The sequence below is a fragment of the Megalops cyprinoides genome, chromosome 14 (assembly GCF_013368585.1).
Source record: "Megalops cyprinoides isolate fMegCyp1 chromosome 14, fMegCyp1.pri, whole genome shotgun sequence".
NCBI lineage: Eukaryota > Metazoa > Chordata > Actinopteri > Elopiformes > Megalopidae > Megalops > Megalops cyprinoides.
Genome location: NC_050596.1, coordinates 11,410,446 through 11,428,360, shown reverse-complemented (window position 1 = coordinate 11,428,360; position 17,915 = coordinate 11,410,446). Strand labels below are relative to the sequence as shown.

General features: G+C 45.5%; 1 protein-coding gene across 10 annotated transcripts in view; it reads left to right on the top strand.

The window, feature by feature from the left end:
- Positions 1–912: 912 nt before the first annotated feature.
- The window catches only part of LOC118788985 (mitogen-activated protein kinase kinase kinase kinase 4-like), a 70,042-nt gene continuing 53,039 nt past the window's right edge, over positions 913–17,915 (top strand). For 3 of the 10 annotated variants that reach the window (XM_036545234.1, XM_036545230.1, XM_036545229.1), the window contains exons 1-2: positions 914–1,327; positions 1,698–1,763. In XM_036545234.1, coding sequence (XP_036401127.1) covers positions 1,271–1,327; positions 1,698–1,763 — 123 coding nt within the window. In that variant the 5' untranslated portion in view covers positions 914–1,270. Of the gene's footprint in view, positions 1,328–1,697; positions 1,764–17,915 lie in introns of all 10 variants that reach the window. The other 7 variants (XM_036545235.1, XM_036545233.1, XM_036545231.1 and 4 more) reach the window with 3 other exon arrangements.

The following is a 17,915-nucleotide window of genomic DNA, read 5'->3' as shown; positions in this document are numbered from 1 at the left end:
CTCGATCATTTTCATATCCAGGAATGGAATAGGCTTTTGTGTGATAACTGAGAAATACTGACCCTTTTACATCAACAGGAAGAACCATATGCCTGAAAAGGACACGGGTAATACTTCACATCTTATGCCATAGAACTGCAATGTGGAATCCAGTAAGAGTCATTGTATAGTGCATTGGCACAATTTATTTGTTGAATAGCTTTGATCAGCATGATGCAATCAGCCCCCAGAAGTGCTTTAATTTAATATAATGGTCAGATTTAGAATCAACATCAAATAAGCTGACCCTGGATCAGTTGTAGGGTGCAAAAGGAACATGCATGCAAAAGGACATGCATGATCGATAGCCCCTGAAAAGGACTGAGCAAAAGTGTTTTTAAAAGGGTGCAGGTGTATTAGCCCGGGGAACTGGGAAGTCAAATATGTGTGTGTGTGTAATAGACGGATTGCTGAGCAACAATAACGCGTTCATTTCAGCCATGTTATCCGACATAAATCCTAAACTAAAATGCATTCTTATTGTATTAGTATGAGTTTTTAATGTCGCGCACCCAGTCGTAATTTCCCTGATGTAAGATAAAATAACATCTCAACTCCATTTTCCGTCACCTCAGATCGGGCGCAATTTCGCTGAATAAGGCCTGCGTTCTGTTCATCTCAGAATTAAGCCTCCCCCAGCCTCACCTTTCTGTGCTCCTTGCCACACCCATTTCGGTACCGATATTGATTGCTCACGCCCGCCTGTCTGGGATGTAAACAAGGGTCTAGATCCGACAGCACAGTGTTATTAGAAATAAAACCGAATCGGATTTTTTGCTGTATGTATGTAACGTTTTTTGTTTATTCTGCATGGGGAGGAAAGGGGGAGCTATTTTTCAGTTTACTCACCATCTTTTCTTTGCCCTCGCTGCGCTCGCGCTCTCTCTCTCTCCTCCGTCGGTGCGGCAGGGCCCTGCCTTTTCTCCCCGTGACTCAGAAAACCGGTTTCCTGTGTTTGTGGGTCTCTCGCAGTGAGCGGAGAGAAAAGAGAGAGGGAGAGAGAAAAAAGAGAGCGAGCGGAGGTTTGGGAGCTTTTTTGCCAGTCTGCCACCTCAACATGGTATGAGCAGCGTTTGTTCGACAGCGGCAAAGGGAGAACACAAAGAGATCCGCCTCAGTCCTTTTGCACTGGAAAAATAACCCCACCAATGAAGAGATTCGGCATTGCAGAGATACAGTCACCGTGAAGGAAGAAGGATATACATTGCAATTTTTATTTATTATTTAAAAAATGGCGAACGACTCTCCAGCTAAAAGTCTGGTGGACATAGACCTCTCCTCTTTGCGGGTGAGTGCAGATCAAGGACAGAGCTTTTTTTAATTTCATTATTAAACGCCGCGATTGTGAAAATTAACCCCATTGTAGCGCGCCATGTATGTATTAAATCAATTCGATTGTTTTACTGCGGACAGATTTCTTTGTTGGGGTAGAAAACTGGGCCATATTTGTGTTTATTATTGAGACGGGGAGGGTGCTGCCGTCGTTGGAGAGTTCCGATCTTTCCTTTGTTTGCACTGCACTGGCATGTGGTGGGGATACGGGGTGCAACAGCTGCATTAGGCTAGCATCCACTCTTATTAAAACCATTAAAACACATTTTTTGTCATTGATTGGGTAATATTCAGCACGTGTATTTATCGGTATTTTTCTGTTTCAGGATCCTGCAGGAATATTTGAATTGGTGGAAGTGGTCGGCAATGGCACGTACGGTCAAGTATATAAGGTTGGTTTCGGCACTAAGCTATGTTTTTGTTTGCTACCCTTGATTTTGTCAATACGGTGTTACAACATTATTACCAACACACAGTTGAGACAGTTGGGTGGAAGTTATACCGAGGAAACACAGTATGATCTGAAATTACTTTGGAGTTATAACTTATGATGTAATGGGGCGACTTTCCCGATGTAAGGCAATGTTTTAATGGAGAACATTTAGTAGATTTGAAAAGCACAGAATGGTCGTACCATAAAAAGACCAGAGAAACGATGTAGCTATGGCTAACCAGCTGCCTCACTCAACCGATGCGAACTGCACAGTTTTTCGTTCGGATGCATATAATTATTACACCAGCGAGCACTGCACAGTAATCGTATGCGTTTGTACTAAATGCCACGATTGTTGACACGGCACCAATAATCGATTAACGGCACAATAAGCGCCGGAGAAAAGGCGACCGCTGTTTCCGAACACTCATCCCTAGTCCTCTGAAGTGAGTTTGCACTGCCTACATCACATCCTGTTTGGGGAGTCGCTGTTGCTTGGGAGAGTGGAAGGAAAACGCGAAGGGAATATTGACGCGGCTGTGGCAGGGGCCGAGCCGATTCGGCGGATGCCGCTGCGCAGCCAGTTTTGATTTATCGAATGGGGTCTCCTGGAAAATGGGCCCTTGCCAGGGAGAATGGATGCGAGTTTGTCATTATTAATTGCTCGCAGCCTGACGCCGGTTCTTGCATCTGTCGTAAATGGAAAATATTAGGGGAAGGTTTTATTGCTGGTCAAACAAGGTCCTTCTGAAGTGACCACCAAACAGAGGGGGGGAAAACAAGGTTCAGTGTTTTAAACTGGATTTATTTGCATGACAGTAGTTATCCAGTGTTGCATTTTAAGTTCAAAACACTTTAGGGCATACATTCTTAAGATGAACCTTTCCTAGTAAACCGAGTAAGGTGAAATGCGTCATGATTTTTCCTTAGACATCAGGTCCAAAGAAAAGGCATGTACTGACAGCAGTTTTTGGCAGGGCCAGACACTCTGTGTGTGTGTGTGTGTGTGTGTGTGTGTGTGTGTGTGGGTGTGGGTGTGTGTGTCTTGTTGCCAATTCCTGTTAAATATCTGAATATGGGGACTACATAACTGCTCATTTCCAGGCCAGTCTTCTCTCCATTAGTTCTCCTGGTGCTTTGCTTGTTGCGTTCCTTTCAAGCTCACTTGATATGTGATGAAGTTCTTTCAAGTGCTCTCAAGAAATGATTAGCTACACGATGCATGTGGGAGGTTGAGTTTGTCTCTTGTCTCATCTGCGTGGCTGAGCAGCATGGCTTATCTTTGGAGACATCCACGTGTATTCTCTCAGCCAAAAGGTCAGGCTCTGTAGGCCTTCCTGTCGCCCAGCCACATGGCTTTTTATGCTTGGTTTTTCATACCCATTTCATGAAGCCTTTTCTAAACATTAGCACATAACAGAACAGGAGAATGTGTGTGTAATATGCTGTAGCTAGCAGTGTTAGCAGTTTGTTTGTGCAGTGTATGTACTACATATTAGGCACAGTGTCTTTGCCTATTTAGTGGACTGTTAGCATAGTGACCAGGACTGGACCAATTGTCCTCAGACTTCTTTGAAAGACAAATTTACTCTCCCTGGAGCTGAGGATATGGTGATACATTCCTTTCCCCCCCCGCCAACTGAAATATTCTCTGCCACCGCCTTTTCTGCGACACAGATGGCATCTTGGCACCAATGCACACTTTTTTTCCTTTTTCTCCAGTCTCTGCTAGATAGTTAAATGTGTTTAGCTTTGGGAACTGCCATGTGAACTATTTGCATAAAAAATGCAGATGCTCTGTATGTTCCGTTCTATATATATCCAGGTGGTGAAACCACCATGGCTTTCTGTTACACTGGCTTTACAGCATGCATCACATTATTTATTTTTTCGCCAGCTGCTCATACCCAGGACTTGCGTAGCTGAAGTCTTGTTGTAACATATTATCCATATGCAGCTGTATGTTTACCATACCAGTTCATGGTAATGTAAGGCTAGAGTGGCTAAGCTCCCACCTGTAAATAGAACATGCAACCTTGCAAGCCCAGGTTCCTAACCTCTGTGCCACAGTAGCAGTATTATAGTTAGGCGGTCTGCATTGTAGCTGTGGGATTTTACGTGTTTAAGATAAACACACGTACTCCTACTTCTGCTTGACTCTATAGGGCTTGGGGTGAATCTGCTGTCATATACAGGATTGACCAACATGGTCTCAGCCTGGGTTGATTTGGTGTGGAATCTCCCCTGACTGGCTTCAGGTGTTGCTGGGCTACATGGGAAAGTGTCGGTGGAAATGCTGCTTAAAAACAAGGAGTTGCGCTGTGTACCTTGGCTGTCTTTGTTGGGAGATCTGCCTTAAGCAAGCTTAAGCATAAAACTCCCCCAGGGCTGTTGAATGTGAGTGTGCACATACCCAGTGTAAAGGAATAACGTGCTCTACACAAACTGCCCTTTAGTATGACAAGCTAAGAGGCCTGGTGTGTTTACCATACCTGGCTTGGAGAGTGGTTAGGTTTGCTGCGAGGATATTCTGTTTTGGAGAAACAAGAACGTCCAGACCAGTGTTTACAGTAAATCAGCTCGTCTGTTTTACTGACTCATAGATGCTGGTGTACTCTGGTACATTTTACATGTCCATTGATAATGTTTTATTTCTCATGGCTGTGGCATAGTCAGTAACAGCTACAATATCTTGCAAGTTTACGAAAGTGAGAGTATATCCCTCATCAGAAAGAAAAGGTATAGGCTATAGAAAAGGGAGTTTGTCTTCAAATGGAAGGTGGGGAACATGGTCTGGCCAAGGACTGTCTTTTTTGTTTTTCTTGCTGCAGTAACCCGCTCTGATTTGTCTGACTGTCTGAGCTTCTGTCAGCCTGGCCAATGAGTGCGGAATGCAGCAGAGAGTTGGTGGGCTGCAGCAGGCAGGGCCTGGTGTGTGTTTACCTGTTCCACTGTAAAAGTGTTTTTGTTGAGCTTGCGCCACAGTATCAGCCCCTGGTGTTTTTCTTGGGAGGGGGGACTTAAACTGCTCTGTCAGGCCATGAATGGCAATAGCTGGGGTCAGTTTCAGTCCGCTGACACGCTGTCCGCTTTAGCTTAGCGGTCTGACTCTCCGCCATCGCTTTTTTCTGTCGAGTTCATCATTCTGACGGTGGAACGATGAGTCATAGTTGGTAATTGAAATGTAATTCAGTTTTTGTGTTGACTTTTGTATTCTCCCTGGAGCTGTGTAGCATTTCCTAGAAAGGCACACGGGCTAGAGCTAATAAGATGTGATTGATTGGAGAAACCCATAGAACTGAGAGTGAGGAGGTTGTGTTGCTGTGCATACAGTTTGTTCTTACCGTGTCTATAGACTTTAGAGGTAGCCAGTTATAATCAATTAGACATGCATGTTTTTCACTCTATTCAGTGTTGTTTATCAGTGTCTGGCTGCAATTCATATTAGAAAAGTATGAATGGTGAAATGACAGTGGTATCAAAGCAGCTGTGCTTTCCTCAATATTTGCACTGAGTGGTTGTGGTATGGGTGTGGCTGTTTGTTTTTAGGTTGAATTCATTGGTGCGAATACAGGATACAATAGTGCATAAGTAGTCTTAAATACCTGCAAGGCTATAGGTACTTACAACACAAGCACAAAGAGTAGTCAGTAATAATATTACGTATGCATTTGTTGTACTTAAAATTATCTTGCTGTATTTGCTGCCAACTCTTTGGTGTTGCCTTGGTATTTGCAGCTACTGATAGAACTTATGTCGATAAACATGATTTCAAAAAGGGCATACGAACAACACAAAGTTCAAAACCTTTGTAGTGTCACTGATTAATTAATTACCATCATTGAAGAGATTAGTCAGTGAATCGTGTGAGTGTAGCCCTGCGATTGTGATCGGCGAGGTATATGGCAGGGTCAGTACGGAGTCACAATCTTGCAATTCAAGTTAACCTGTTACAGCAGGTAAGATCAGTGTTCTCTATATGTGAGGACACAACTTACCAAACCATTTGGTCTTCACCTTTAATACCATTTCCCCTTTTTAGAATCGGTAGTTGCATATTTGACATCTCACCATGACAACTTCTGCACACATGGAAGAGCACCAGGGGTAGTTGACACAGTTCACTGATACACTCACAGGCCAGCAGTTTTTTGCAGTACGAGTCCCATAATGCACCACAGTAAAGAGAGCACCAGTTGGAGGATCGGTGCATTTCTGTCAGTGTCATGAGTGTCTAACAGGTGTCTTATGAGGCTCATGGTGTCTGAGTTGAGGAAACCCAGTTGACAAACCCACACCTACACCAACGGAAGGAAGCCAGCGTGGTTTGTTTACGTGCTGCATTGCTGTCCGCTGCAAATTTGTTCAGCCACAAAGCCACTTTTTTTCCACAGCCATGGGCTCACTTTCATTATTGTCTGCTAAAGTTGGGCTCAGCTGACTGAACCACTTCAGAGCCTTCTGTTTGCCTTCTGTTTGCCTTTTTGATAATTCTTGTGCCTTGTGTTTGCGTTCAAAAGCTGTGTTTACCGCATCTAACTTTGGCCCACTTCATTGTTAGTTTCTTGAATGTTAATTTAGGCTTGTGACTACTCAGCCAACCCTTCCCCAGCACCAATTTCACTTACCCAAGCTGGGTGCTACCCCCCCCCCCCCCCCCCCCAATCTGCCACTCCTTTAACAAGAGGTGGAGTCTTGTCACTTTTTGGGCCCTGATTAGAACTGGTGACAGTAGACTGACACAAGAAGCTGTGAATGGCATGTGGTATGCACTGTGCATGTTCTTGAATTGCTCACAATATCTGTTTTGGCCTCACACCCCAGCATCTGCCCTCCCCACCCATCCAGTCATTTCTCACTAATGAGTTTCCAGTCCTGCATCTTCTAATGTGATATGAAGCTTAGAATTGAACAAATAACAGTAATTAATAAATACTAATGATGTGCTCTGTCATCGTGTGTGGCAGCACTGTGAGAGCGACCTCACTCCCGGCAAGATGACCTTCGTCTCGGAGCACGTGGCAACAAACCAAAAAGATACCACACAAGGCTTTGCTGAGTGGTGTCTTTTATGAATTTCATGCAGTCCCTGTATCTTTGTGTCAGCGCCTCTAATGAGACCATGGCATTGGAAGATTCAGATGCCAGCATTCCTGTTTTAATAACCTGTAGAGAGAAACAAGTCTCTTTGCTATCGAACCTTATTTTTAGCATTTTAATGAACCCCTAACTTTGAAGCAAATGCATGTAGGCCTATCATTTGTGGATTAGAGTTTCCTACAAAGGCTTCTTCATTTCTGACTTGTTCCACTGACATGAATGGCAGGCACAGCGAACGCCATCACAGAGGCAGTATTGCTAGGGTGGCGGTGTGTGCGGTGGTTTCTGTGGGTTTGAATCCGAGAGCTAAACTGTCTCACCACCCCACCTTTGTAAGTGGATAATGCATGTAATCTAACAAAATTTCCTGTAGAGGGTGAAGTTATGATGGAGTTACAGGGCAAGTTAATGGAGTTTTTACTTGAATACCAAATAAGATGCTTTATTACATGAAATGCTCAAAACCTAAGTTACACAGTATAAGTTACATATTTGGTTTAATTTAAACTATTTGCATCTCTCATTCTGAGATGTGGTGGGGAGCTTCTAAGTGGAGTTTTGTGATCTTGACTGATAGAGGCATGATAATTAAAGTCTGTTTGAAAAAGCTAAATTCCTACAAAAGCCGCACAGAACAACGCCCCAATAGGCTGCAGGGCATGCTGGATACAGAGGGGAGTGTGCTGTCACGCTTAATGCCTATCCTATGATGTGCACACAAGCTGGTGAATTTTTAAATATTCAACATTTCTGTCTGTGAGAATACGGCTCCTCTATGGCGTTGCCTTTCATTGCACGGAAGTGCATGGTTTGACTGAATAAGGCCATTCAAATGAGAGGTGGGGATGCATTTTTGCATGGAGAGGGGGTCTGACATACATTGTTATAGTTCTGTATATTACACGGCTTCTGATTGGCTGTTCTAGCTCTGTAGCTTACAGGGCATCTGATGATGAGATGCTCTGAGCGCTACAGGGCACTCTCGGGGGGGGGGGGGGGGGGGGGCTCGGGGCTCGGGGCTCGGGGCACCTGTCCCTTACTGCACCGCACAAGGATTCCCTTGCTGTGCTTCAGTCCCGTGAGTAGGCCCTAAAAAAAGCCTGCTGGCCGGGTGAGCATGCAGCCTGCCAGGTGCAGCCTTCTCTGTGGAGCCCCCCTGTATACTGCCCTGAGGAGGCTGGGCCTAGCCTCTGAAACACAAGCGTGTGTGTGTGTGTGTTTTTTTTTTTTTTTTTTTTTTTTTTTGTAATGATACAGGTGGCTTTTTGGACAACCTGAGCTCATGGTGGCCTTTTAGAGTTTAAGACGACATTTAAAAAAGCCACTTTATAGGGAACCATCTGGACTGTTTAATAAGATGGAGGGAGGGGCTGAGATTTGGGGAGACTGGCTTTTTGTGGCCACTAGCTTTTAGTAGGGAGAGTAGGGACCAAAAAAACAAACTGAGCAACTCTGCAATTAAAATGTTGAAATACAACAGAACAAAAGACCCTAAATTGATTTTAATTGAGTTTTGAAACCATTTGGTTTTTAAATCGCCCACGATGGGAAAGAAGTCATTCAATTGGGCTTTACTGGGTGCGCAATTCATATTTGGGTGTGTATGTTTCTCTGTGTGTTTAGAAGTGCACCATAGCGATTTCTCTCTCCTGCAAACCCATATTTGTGCCAGTTGAAGTGGAATATTATGATAGTGGCCCATTATAAATCCCATAAAGATCCTAGCACCCCATATTCCTTTATAGGGTTTTTCGGAGCATCTTAATGAATTATACTGACAAATGTGACCCAGTCCTGCCTATGTGAAAGGGCTTAAGAATGGAGGCCAATGACTGGCTTTATCTCGATCCTGCTAAACAGAAAACCTGTAGCTTTGACAATTGCAGACTTGATTTTCAGTGTGAAATACACAGAGCTGAGTATGTGTTTTGTAATCACTGTATGAGTGTGTCATGATGTCCTAATCAAAGGGGATGCCCAGTCACCTCCTCTTTTTTCCACCGTGTTTTTCCAGTCGCTTATTTCTTTTTTTTGCAACTGTACGTGTTCTTAAAAGACTGATTATTTTTTTGTTCAGATGTGGTCACATCTTTGGCTTGGATGCAGTCAGAGCCCTTCTTCTGTTTCTGACAGTAGTTTTTTATCAGCCCAGCAACAATGCAGATCCCTGCTATGCAAACACAGCTGGTCAGTGACCATGAAGCTCATTAGATTTGTTTTTATCACACGCCTTGGATACAGAGACTTTGTGTGAATGCACAGCCAGTCACCTGATGAGAGCTGTGGCCTCTGATTTGATTAGGCTTTCCACTTAACTTGTAACTGGGCAGACTGTTAAATCCTGAGAGAACGGCTGCAGACCACACGCACGCATCCACCCGCACACACACGCATACAGAAATGCGTGTGTATACTCACACACACACACGCAAAGAGGCACACAGACACACCTGTCTCTGTGCGTTAGTCATTCCCTGCTTTGAGAGGATGCGTTTAAATGACTCAGAATCCTACTGGTGCTGTTGCTCAAAAAGGAGGGTTCGTCAACCTGGCATTTTTCATTACGACAGAAGTTATTGTTTCAAGTTTCAGTCGATACCAGCACTGCCGTGCTAGATTCAGTAAGCCAATTTGTGTTAAAAATAGATGTGGGCATATCTTTAAATACTGAGTGTGAAGAACAAAAATGTTGTCCTCATATCTTTTCCTTAAAGGACTGGCACTGCGCTGGTGACTTTCTGAACCCGTCGTGGTGTGGAGGTTGGTGTGTAGCTCCTGAGGTCCAGAAATGGAGCATGCAGGAGCAAACATGCGGATCTGTGCCCTCTGACCTGGCTGTCGCAAGCGAGCACGTGGAGTCTCCCATAAGTCCGCATCTGCTTCTTTCTTTCTCTCTTTCCCCCCCTTTTTCCTTAACCTTCTTTCTCTCCCTCTCCTTTCTGTATGTCTTCTCTCTCTCCCTGTTTCACCATGCATCTCTTCCTCCTCCATCTGTCCTTCATTCTACCCTTCCTCTTTCAGTCTGTCCTTTCTCAGCTCCCCTCCATCTCTCTATCTCTCTCTCTCCCATCCTCCCTCTCTCTCTCTCTCTCTCTCCCCCCCCTCTCTCTCTCTCTCTCTCTCTCTCTTTCTCTGCATGCCTCTCTCCTGCCATTAATGAGGCTCCTCTCTCCAGTGCAGAACCCCAGCTCTGTGCTGCAGTGTCTGATCTGTCAGGAGAGACATTGTGCGTGGATTGAAGGCACTGGGTGAATGACCTGCCCTCAATAACTTGGCCTAGTTTTGCGTGCAGTGTGTCGGTGGCGACACTGCTGCACACTAACTCACACAGTGACTCCTCTGTCTGTGAAGCATTCTTTTCCATGGAGACTTCCCATGGTTACAGTTCTACTACTTCCATGTTCTGTAACCTAACAGCCCATTGGCTGTACTGTTGGAGGGTGGTGTATCTACAGAGCAGTGTAGCTGACCGGCAGTTGTAGCATTAGGCATTGTGAGTTTATTGGATGTTGTGCAGGGCTTTGTCTCTCACAGATTGTTGGAGCATAATTTGGTCAGGTTGGTGCTGTGATGTTCCACACACACTGAAGGAGTGTTATGATTATCTCTCAGTAGTTTAGTCATGTATATTATGCTGTCTTTGGAAATGCACTCATGTAGGCTAAATTTACATTTTACACATTGTGTAGCCAATTTTATACACCTGGATGTTTACTACAATAGTGATTTAAAGTACCTTACTGACATTTACAGTAGCAGTGGCCCATACGCCATCGGGTCCTGGATTCAGTGCTTTAAACACTTGCACACTGCTACCGCTGTGAATGGGGGGGTGATGAGTAGAATGGCTGAAGTGGCTGGCTGTAGAGCAGGAGAGGCCGGTGAAGGTAGGAGAGGGGGCGACAGTGTAGCACAGTGGTAAGGACCAGGACTCATAACTGAAAAGGTTGCTGGTTCAATTCCCTGCTGGGGCACTGCTATTGTACCCTTGGGAAAGGTACTTAACCCAGAATTGCCTCAGTAAATATCCAGCTGTATAAATGGGCAACATGTAAAAAACCAACGAAGAGAAGGCGAGGTGAAAGGAGGGGCGAGGTGAAAGGAGGGGCAATGATCCAGCGCATGGAGATGAAATTCAACATTGTGTTTCTGATGTGGAAAATGTGAGTCAGCACGCAGGCCTGCGACGTTTATTAGGCCTCTGTCTGCTGAGAGCTCTGTGTGTCAGGCCTGCACGTTTCCCACCCGCTCAGCCCAGCGCTGCAGCCGGCTCCAACTGGTCTTGCAATCAGAAGATTCCCCATTGGCTGCGGGGGAGACTAGGGGCTGTGATCTGGCAACCCTTCCATGTCATGCTGCTCTCAAACAGCTGTCACACAAAGGGTCTGTGTGATCTTCAGAATGGCGATTTGGGCTGGCCCCTCTTCATTCCCTTGTTTCTTTTGATGCATCCCATTCTGCGCTGTAACTGAACCCATTGCTCTCTCTTAATGGTGAGGTTCTTAAATGATTAAAACAAGCCCTTGGCAACCACTGTTATATGGTCCCATGGCAACCTGTCAGGTGGAGCTGAGAGGTGCTGTTTCTGGCATGGGCTAACAGAGCCTGGGAGTCAGAAGACTGGTTGGAGTCTGGGAGGAAAGAGTTAATTGTTTCTGAAGCTGCGTCTGTGTGGTGTGTTAACTGTTTCCGCTCTCTGCTGGGTGCCCCTCCGCCCCATTCCCACACGGCTTTTCATCCCGCATCAGAGATCATCGGGGTTGATGGACTGTAGTCGCGCTGTCTGTCTGACAGCATTCAGCTTTGGAAGAAAGACACTCAGATACACTAGGTACTGTGTATGTGCTGTCTGTGAAATTGTGCGGTGTCTGTGATTCTGTGCACTGTGGTTAGAGGTGCATGTGCACTAGTGAGTTTGGAGATTTTAGGGATTTTACAATGAAAAGGTATGAAAACGTAGATTATAGGGCTGTAATCAGTGTTTCCAGCCTGCAGTCTCATGCGGTGAGTGGGTGTGTGCTTTTGTGTTTGCATACGAGTGTGTGTTGCGCATTTGGTTATCCGGTATTTGCTGGACTGTGCTGGGCTGTGAGGGTGTGGACCAGACTCTGAGGCTCAGGTCTGAGTGCCGCTCCCTGGAGCAGACTCATTTCCCGTCCTCAGGTGCAGCTCCTCTTTGCTCTCACTCTCACTCCTCATCATATTGTTGCCTTAGAACTTTGAATCTGTTCTCCGGTCTCCTGTTTTCTTCTCTCAGTATTTGTAGCAGTACAGAGAGACTCCCCAATACCAGAATATACTGTGAGCAAGGCATTGATTTGTTTTGGAAAATTGGCTGGATCCTGTTGAGTATGTTTTACAAATATATGAGTAGCACATGAATGCATTTCTGCTGGTACAGCATACTTTGCCATAACCTAATTGTGCCTTTGAACGGGTACCACTGCTGTTTCTGACTTTTGAACACAAGCTGAGGCTGTATTCAGTGTTTTTTCCCTGTGTTCTGTCTGCCTGTTTATAGACAGCTTTGATTTTTTGGTGATGTTAGGCAAAGCATGATGGGATATTTTTCTCCTTAGGATAAACAGATGATGTAAGATCATCATGGCAGGTTTGAGCAGAGTGAGGAGAGGGCAGACAGTCAGAGATGATGCAAGAGGGAGGCAAGGTTTCCCCTGGAATACTGCCCCCTTCAGGTGGGAGCTGTACGTGACTCAGCCACTCTCCTATCTGTCTCTCTCTCTTACACTCCAATCCCCCAGCCACCCTTCTCTGTTATCCCCACCCCCTCCCTCTATCCCCCTTAGACAGGCCCAGACATGTCAAAGTCCCTGCCTTTCCACAGAGTGTCACGATTTCAGAGGGGAGGGGCTACTCCAATCCCCATTCCAGTCCTCTGTTTGACTGTGAGATCAACAATTAATTCCTTAGCTCAATATTCACATTATTTTTAATTAACAAATCATGAAGAAAAGTTCACAACCGTACTCTTTCTCATCAATATTTGTAAAAGAGAGCCAAAACGTTTAAAATTAACAGATAGTCAGTGATGATGTTAATTTTTCTCCCTGAGAGTGTGAATAAGTGCTAATCGCTCTGCAGTGTTTCATAATTAACATGAAGTACTTCTGATGCTTTTGAAATAAAAACTTTAAAGATTTCATATCGAGGGAAGGTGAAAATAGGAATAATTGATTGTTGGAGCCATAGGATATTGGATTGTGACATGAATCTGCATATATAATACACTTAAGTAAAAATCTATACCCAAATATATACTCACCTCACTAGCATGTAACAGGGAGAAGTATGCTCCTGCAGCAGCTCGGGGGCGAGCAGGCCAATGAGGAGGGAGAGTGTGTTTTGCAAGGGAAAGTGCTACCTTGTTGCTGGGGAGCTGCTGTTTGAGGTCCCAGAGAGAGAGCGAGAGAGAAAGCCAATCTAAAGAATAGCATATGGATGTTGATGTTTTGGATCTGGACTATTTTTGCATTAAATGCTACATGGATGGAGAGAACTTTGAAATGCCTGTTGCTGTCATCCGTCATCAGTCATTCAAGTCAGTGTGAATCAAATAGTGTTATGACTTTCAGTTATAACTGCGGAGAAAAAGGTCATGATTGACAGGACACAGTAGCTCCGCCCATCATGTGGCCTGTGAATCCCAGCATTCCACCATTATTAAACCTATTAAACATCCACCAACACACACACTGAAACCTGGCAAGGCAACAGAGAAGCAGTGTGAGGTTTTCAGACCGAAGGCGGGAGGGTTGCCAGATTTAAACATCTCTTGCAGTTTCCCCGCATTTAAACCGTCTCTGGGGGGTGACTCCTCTCAGGTTGGGTGGTAAATCCCGTTGGTTTTCTAATTGGTGTCTGTAGTCTGCAGGAGCTTGCATTTTTCTCTGTGCCACTCTGTTCTCTGTGGTTTATCTCAGCATGGGTCTGTTTGGTGTGCTTTGAGAGCCAGAGCGAAATGCAGCGCGGTGTTTGTTGGGCCCGGCCGCAGTCGGGGGGGGGGGGTGGGGGGGCTGTTTCCTGGCCCCCGCACACAGGGGAAATGAGGGGTACATGCGAAAGCTACAAACACTCCATCAACTGACATTTCAACTTCGGTGTGTGTTTACCCACTTTTGTGTGTGCGCAGTCATCTTGTCTGCCCTGCTTTGTTGCCGTTTCCTTTTGTTCTGAACCTGCCCAGGGGCTGCGGATCAAAAGGAGCTATCTCTAGTTCCACAGAGCGAAGCATTTGCTTTCATGTTGCAAATTGGGCATCATTGTCTCTGTCATGTAAATGGAATAAATAATAAACGGTTAAATCTCCTAGAGCTCTGTCCACAGACATTCCCAGCTCTTCGGACCCAGATAGCCTTAAAGTGCAGCTAGTTTATAAACCTGGCAGATGTCCGTTATAGAGTCGCTTAATGTATTGTTCTGTTTCTCTGTAATACACAGAGCATGCAAACCGCCAATGAGTGAGTCATTCATAAGGGTCAAAATCTTAAGGAACGAGCAGCACAAGACCTGTTCTCTCCATGGGGAGCACACTGCAGTGTCCAGTGTGAAATTAAATGGGAACCTTTTTCATTCTTATTGAAGAACGAAACTGCGGGAGGTGCTCTCAGAGTCTTTTGAAGAGGCAGTGTGCTGGAATCCGGCGCGGTCGGAGTTAAATAGTTTCCTCTGTGGGTTATGGGCTATTTTTAGCGCAATGCAGAGGAAGTGGGATTGTGGGTTAGTGTGCTGTGAGGTGGGGGTCGCCGTCATGTCTAATGCTACGGTTCAGCTGCTCTGTGTGACCGCGGGGGCCCCTCACAGGGATCGGGGAGAAACCCAGTCGCTCACTGCCTCGCTCACCTTTGCACTGTTTACATGCTAAGCTAACTAAGCTAAGTCCACCCTATATCCCCCCCCCCCCCCCCCCCCCCAAAACGGCACCAAAGACTACAAAAATGGCACCAGTTTCCCTAGATTTCTTTGGCTGCCACACAGGATTACAGAGAAGAAGGTAATAACCCTGTGGTGGACTGGTATACTCTCTAAGTTTGGGGTGCAGGCTGCTGCTTGGCATTGCAGAAGTTGGCGTATGTCCTGGAGGCAGATTCCAGCACATTGCTGGCAGTTTTAGGATAGCCCATGCAGGGGAGGAGAATGTTCGCCTCCCCTCTCATTAACCCATGAAAATATGTAGACCAGAACATGCTAATGATAGCAGAAGGTAATTATGGCTTCAATGATAAAGGTCCCAGTGGACCTGCTGTCTGACTGCTGGGGGTGTGTAGCTGAATGTTGAGTTCAGTACTGTGTGTGTGTGTGTGTGTGTGTGTGTGTGTGTGTGTTTGTGTGTGGAAGGGCAACTCCCCATTCCAGGATCACCCTCAGCCTGCTGCTACCACCCACACACACACAGACACACACAAACATGCACGGTGTGTGCACACAGAGGACATCCTTCACTAATGGATGTCACAAGACCAGACTCGCTGCTGGTTGTCCGCATCGCTGCCTGAACAGAGCTCAGCTTTGTGTAGAATGTGGAGCCCTTTCCCCAGCATCTCACTCAAGTGCATCATCATAGAGCCAAAACTCAAGACTAAAGGTTCATTTGGACTGAAGTGTGTCATTACTAGCACTACAGATCCCCTCAGATTGAAAAACAGGCTGTGCTCCTTTTCGAGCCCTGTAATCCTGTCTCCAGGGTCACGTTTGAGTATTTAGCATACTTGCATAACTCTGCCCTTCACCCTCCATCGTCGTCCATTGTTTCCCCAATGCCTGCTGTAAATATGACAACTCTTCATAGTTTGGGTTTATTTGTGATGATGTCAACACTCTGCAACAGTGTCTTTGATGCATTTTTGAAGTTTCCGAATTAACAAACGTATTCAGCAAAAAAAGAGGGATTATTGGGCCGTCAAAATGCAAAATAGCCCGGTCAGCAGCTCCTCAGCTGAAATTTTAAATGACAAAGACTACACGTTACTGCACTCAACTGTATGATTCCGCTGTATTTTCAGGCACTGTACTCTACCTGTGTTGGATTTGTAAGGCAGCATGATCTCTCACGTAACTTGACAATGCTAATTAACTAACTAGCTACCTTTGTAAATTGCCATTTTTACTCAACTGAAAAAAACTCCCAGGTGGACATGTCCCTTTACAGTTGTTGAGTAATATGTTGCTATCCTCTGAATACATGGAAATGGATGATAATGACAAGTTCAGATGAGAAAAATGTTGGCGCCCTGCTATGAGAAACGTATTCTTAACTCGTCAATACTGCAATGCTTGTAGGATTTCACTGATGCCATTTTCAAGGACACACTATGCGCTGCAGTAAAAATAAACAGTGTGAAGATGTGTTGCGTTTGATTTTAAGTCTGCTGAAGGGGAGTTGGACTGAAGATTGCTGAGGGAGAGGAACGCACACCGTACATTTCCATTTTGGCCGGACATTTGTTTTTCTCCTCTTTTCATGATTTACTACACTGTCCTCAACAGCAGGAGAGCGGTCATTTGCATTTTCACTGCTTCCTGAAGAGGCAGAGAAGCCAAATCTGAGTTAGCTATTTCCATTGATTACTGAGTTAAGCTCTCTCTGGGGTTAAAGATTCCAATTGTGTGGGTTAACCCTCTGGGCTGGGGGGGGGGGGATTCAGGAGGAGCTCATGTTTTGCCTTTTATTTTTGTATGTTCTCATAATTTAGTGAACTCATAAGTGATCATTTTATTTTTTATTTGATTTACCTGATTTAAAAATGATTTAATATGGGCTGGCGATGTAGCTTAGTGGCAAGGAGCAGGGCTTGTAGCTGAAAGGTTGCTGGTTCAGTTCCCCGCTGGGGCACTGCTGCTGTACCTTTGGGCAAGGTATTTAACCCAAAGTTGCCTCAGTAAGTATCCAGCTGTATAAATGGACAACAAGAAAAAATTGTAACCTGTTGACTTGTAAGTCGCTCTGGCTAAGAGCATCTGCTAAATGGCAGTAATGTAATGCCTCATTTGGGAAAAACAGGTGCCCACCACCAGAGTTTTACCAGCCATGTTTTAGCTCATATAAGGACCAAAGGCCCCAGGCCATCGTTACACACGACCGCCGCCTAGGCAGGGTCACACAAAGCGACCCCTGACCAGCTTCTGTGATTGGCTGCATCTTCAGTGTTGTTAAAGCCCATTGAGTGTGTGCTTCAGTGGTCACGTCGTCTACCTCTGCTGGAGCAGGTCAGATGGAAGGTGTGCGAGGTGGTGGGGGGAGCAGGGTGAAGTGTGGTAATTAAATTGCTCCAACGAGGAGGAACAGATGAGATGCCTCTCTGTGTAATTAACGATCAAACGGCTCCTCGGTGGCAGAGAGCGGGGGCTAACTGAAGCCAACCGACCGGAGCATTGGAAGTCTTTCTGACTCTCTGAAGAAAAGTCTGCAGTTAGTCTCCCTCATCTTCTCTTTCTTGCCTTCTCACTTTCAATCTCTCTTCTCTCACTTTCAGTCAGACACTGTACATGAAATTCAAGTCAAGGAAATGGCTTAACGGTAGTATTAGAATGTACTGAGGCATGTCATCAGCCTACAACATGTAATTTTTGACTTGGGTGGCTCAGGATTTCTCTTCAGATCATACCGTGACGGTAGAGAGAGCCCATAAACACTGGCCTCAGAGCAGCCTTGTGGTTCATTAGCTTACGGTTGGGGTGATTGTTACAGAGAGAAATCTGATCCTAGTCCAGCACATAGGCACTTTGCCTCCCATTTACTAAGCACCCCTGCGATCTGACACATGCATAACAATAAAACGGGTGTTGGTATGTGCGCCTCAGACAGGCTGGGATGAGAAACAGGCCTGATGATGAATGGACCCAGCCAGGCTGTTTAATTCACGGGGCCTGATCTTTCCCAGAAACGCTGGAGCTCCAGCTCTCATAGACGTATCAGAGCAGAGGGAGCTCGCTGATAAAGGACTACACCACACTGCCGCTCTGAGAGTGAAGGTCAGAGCTGGTGGGATGATTA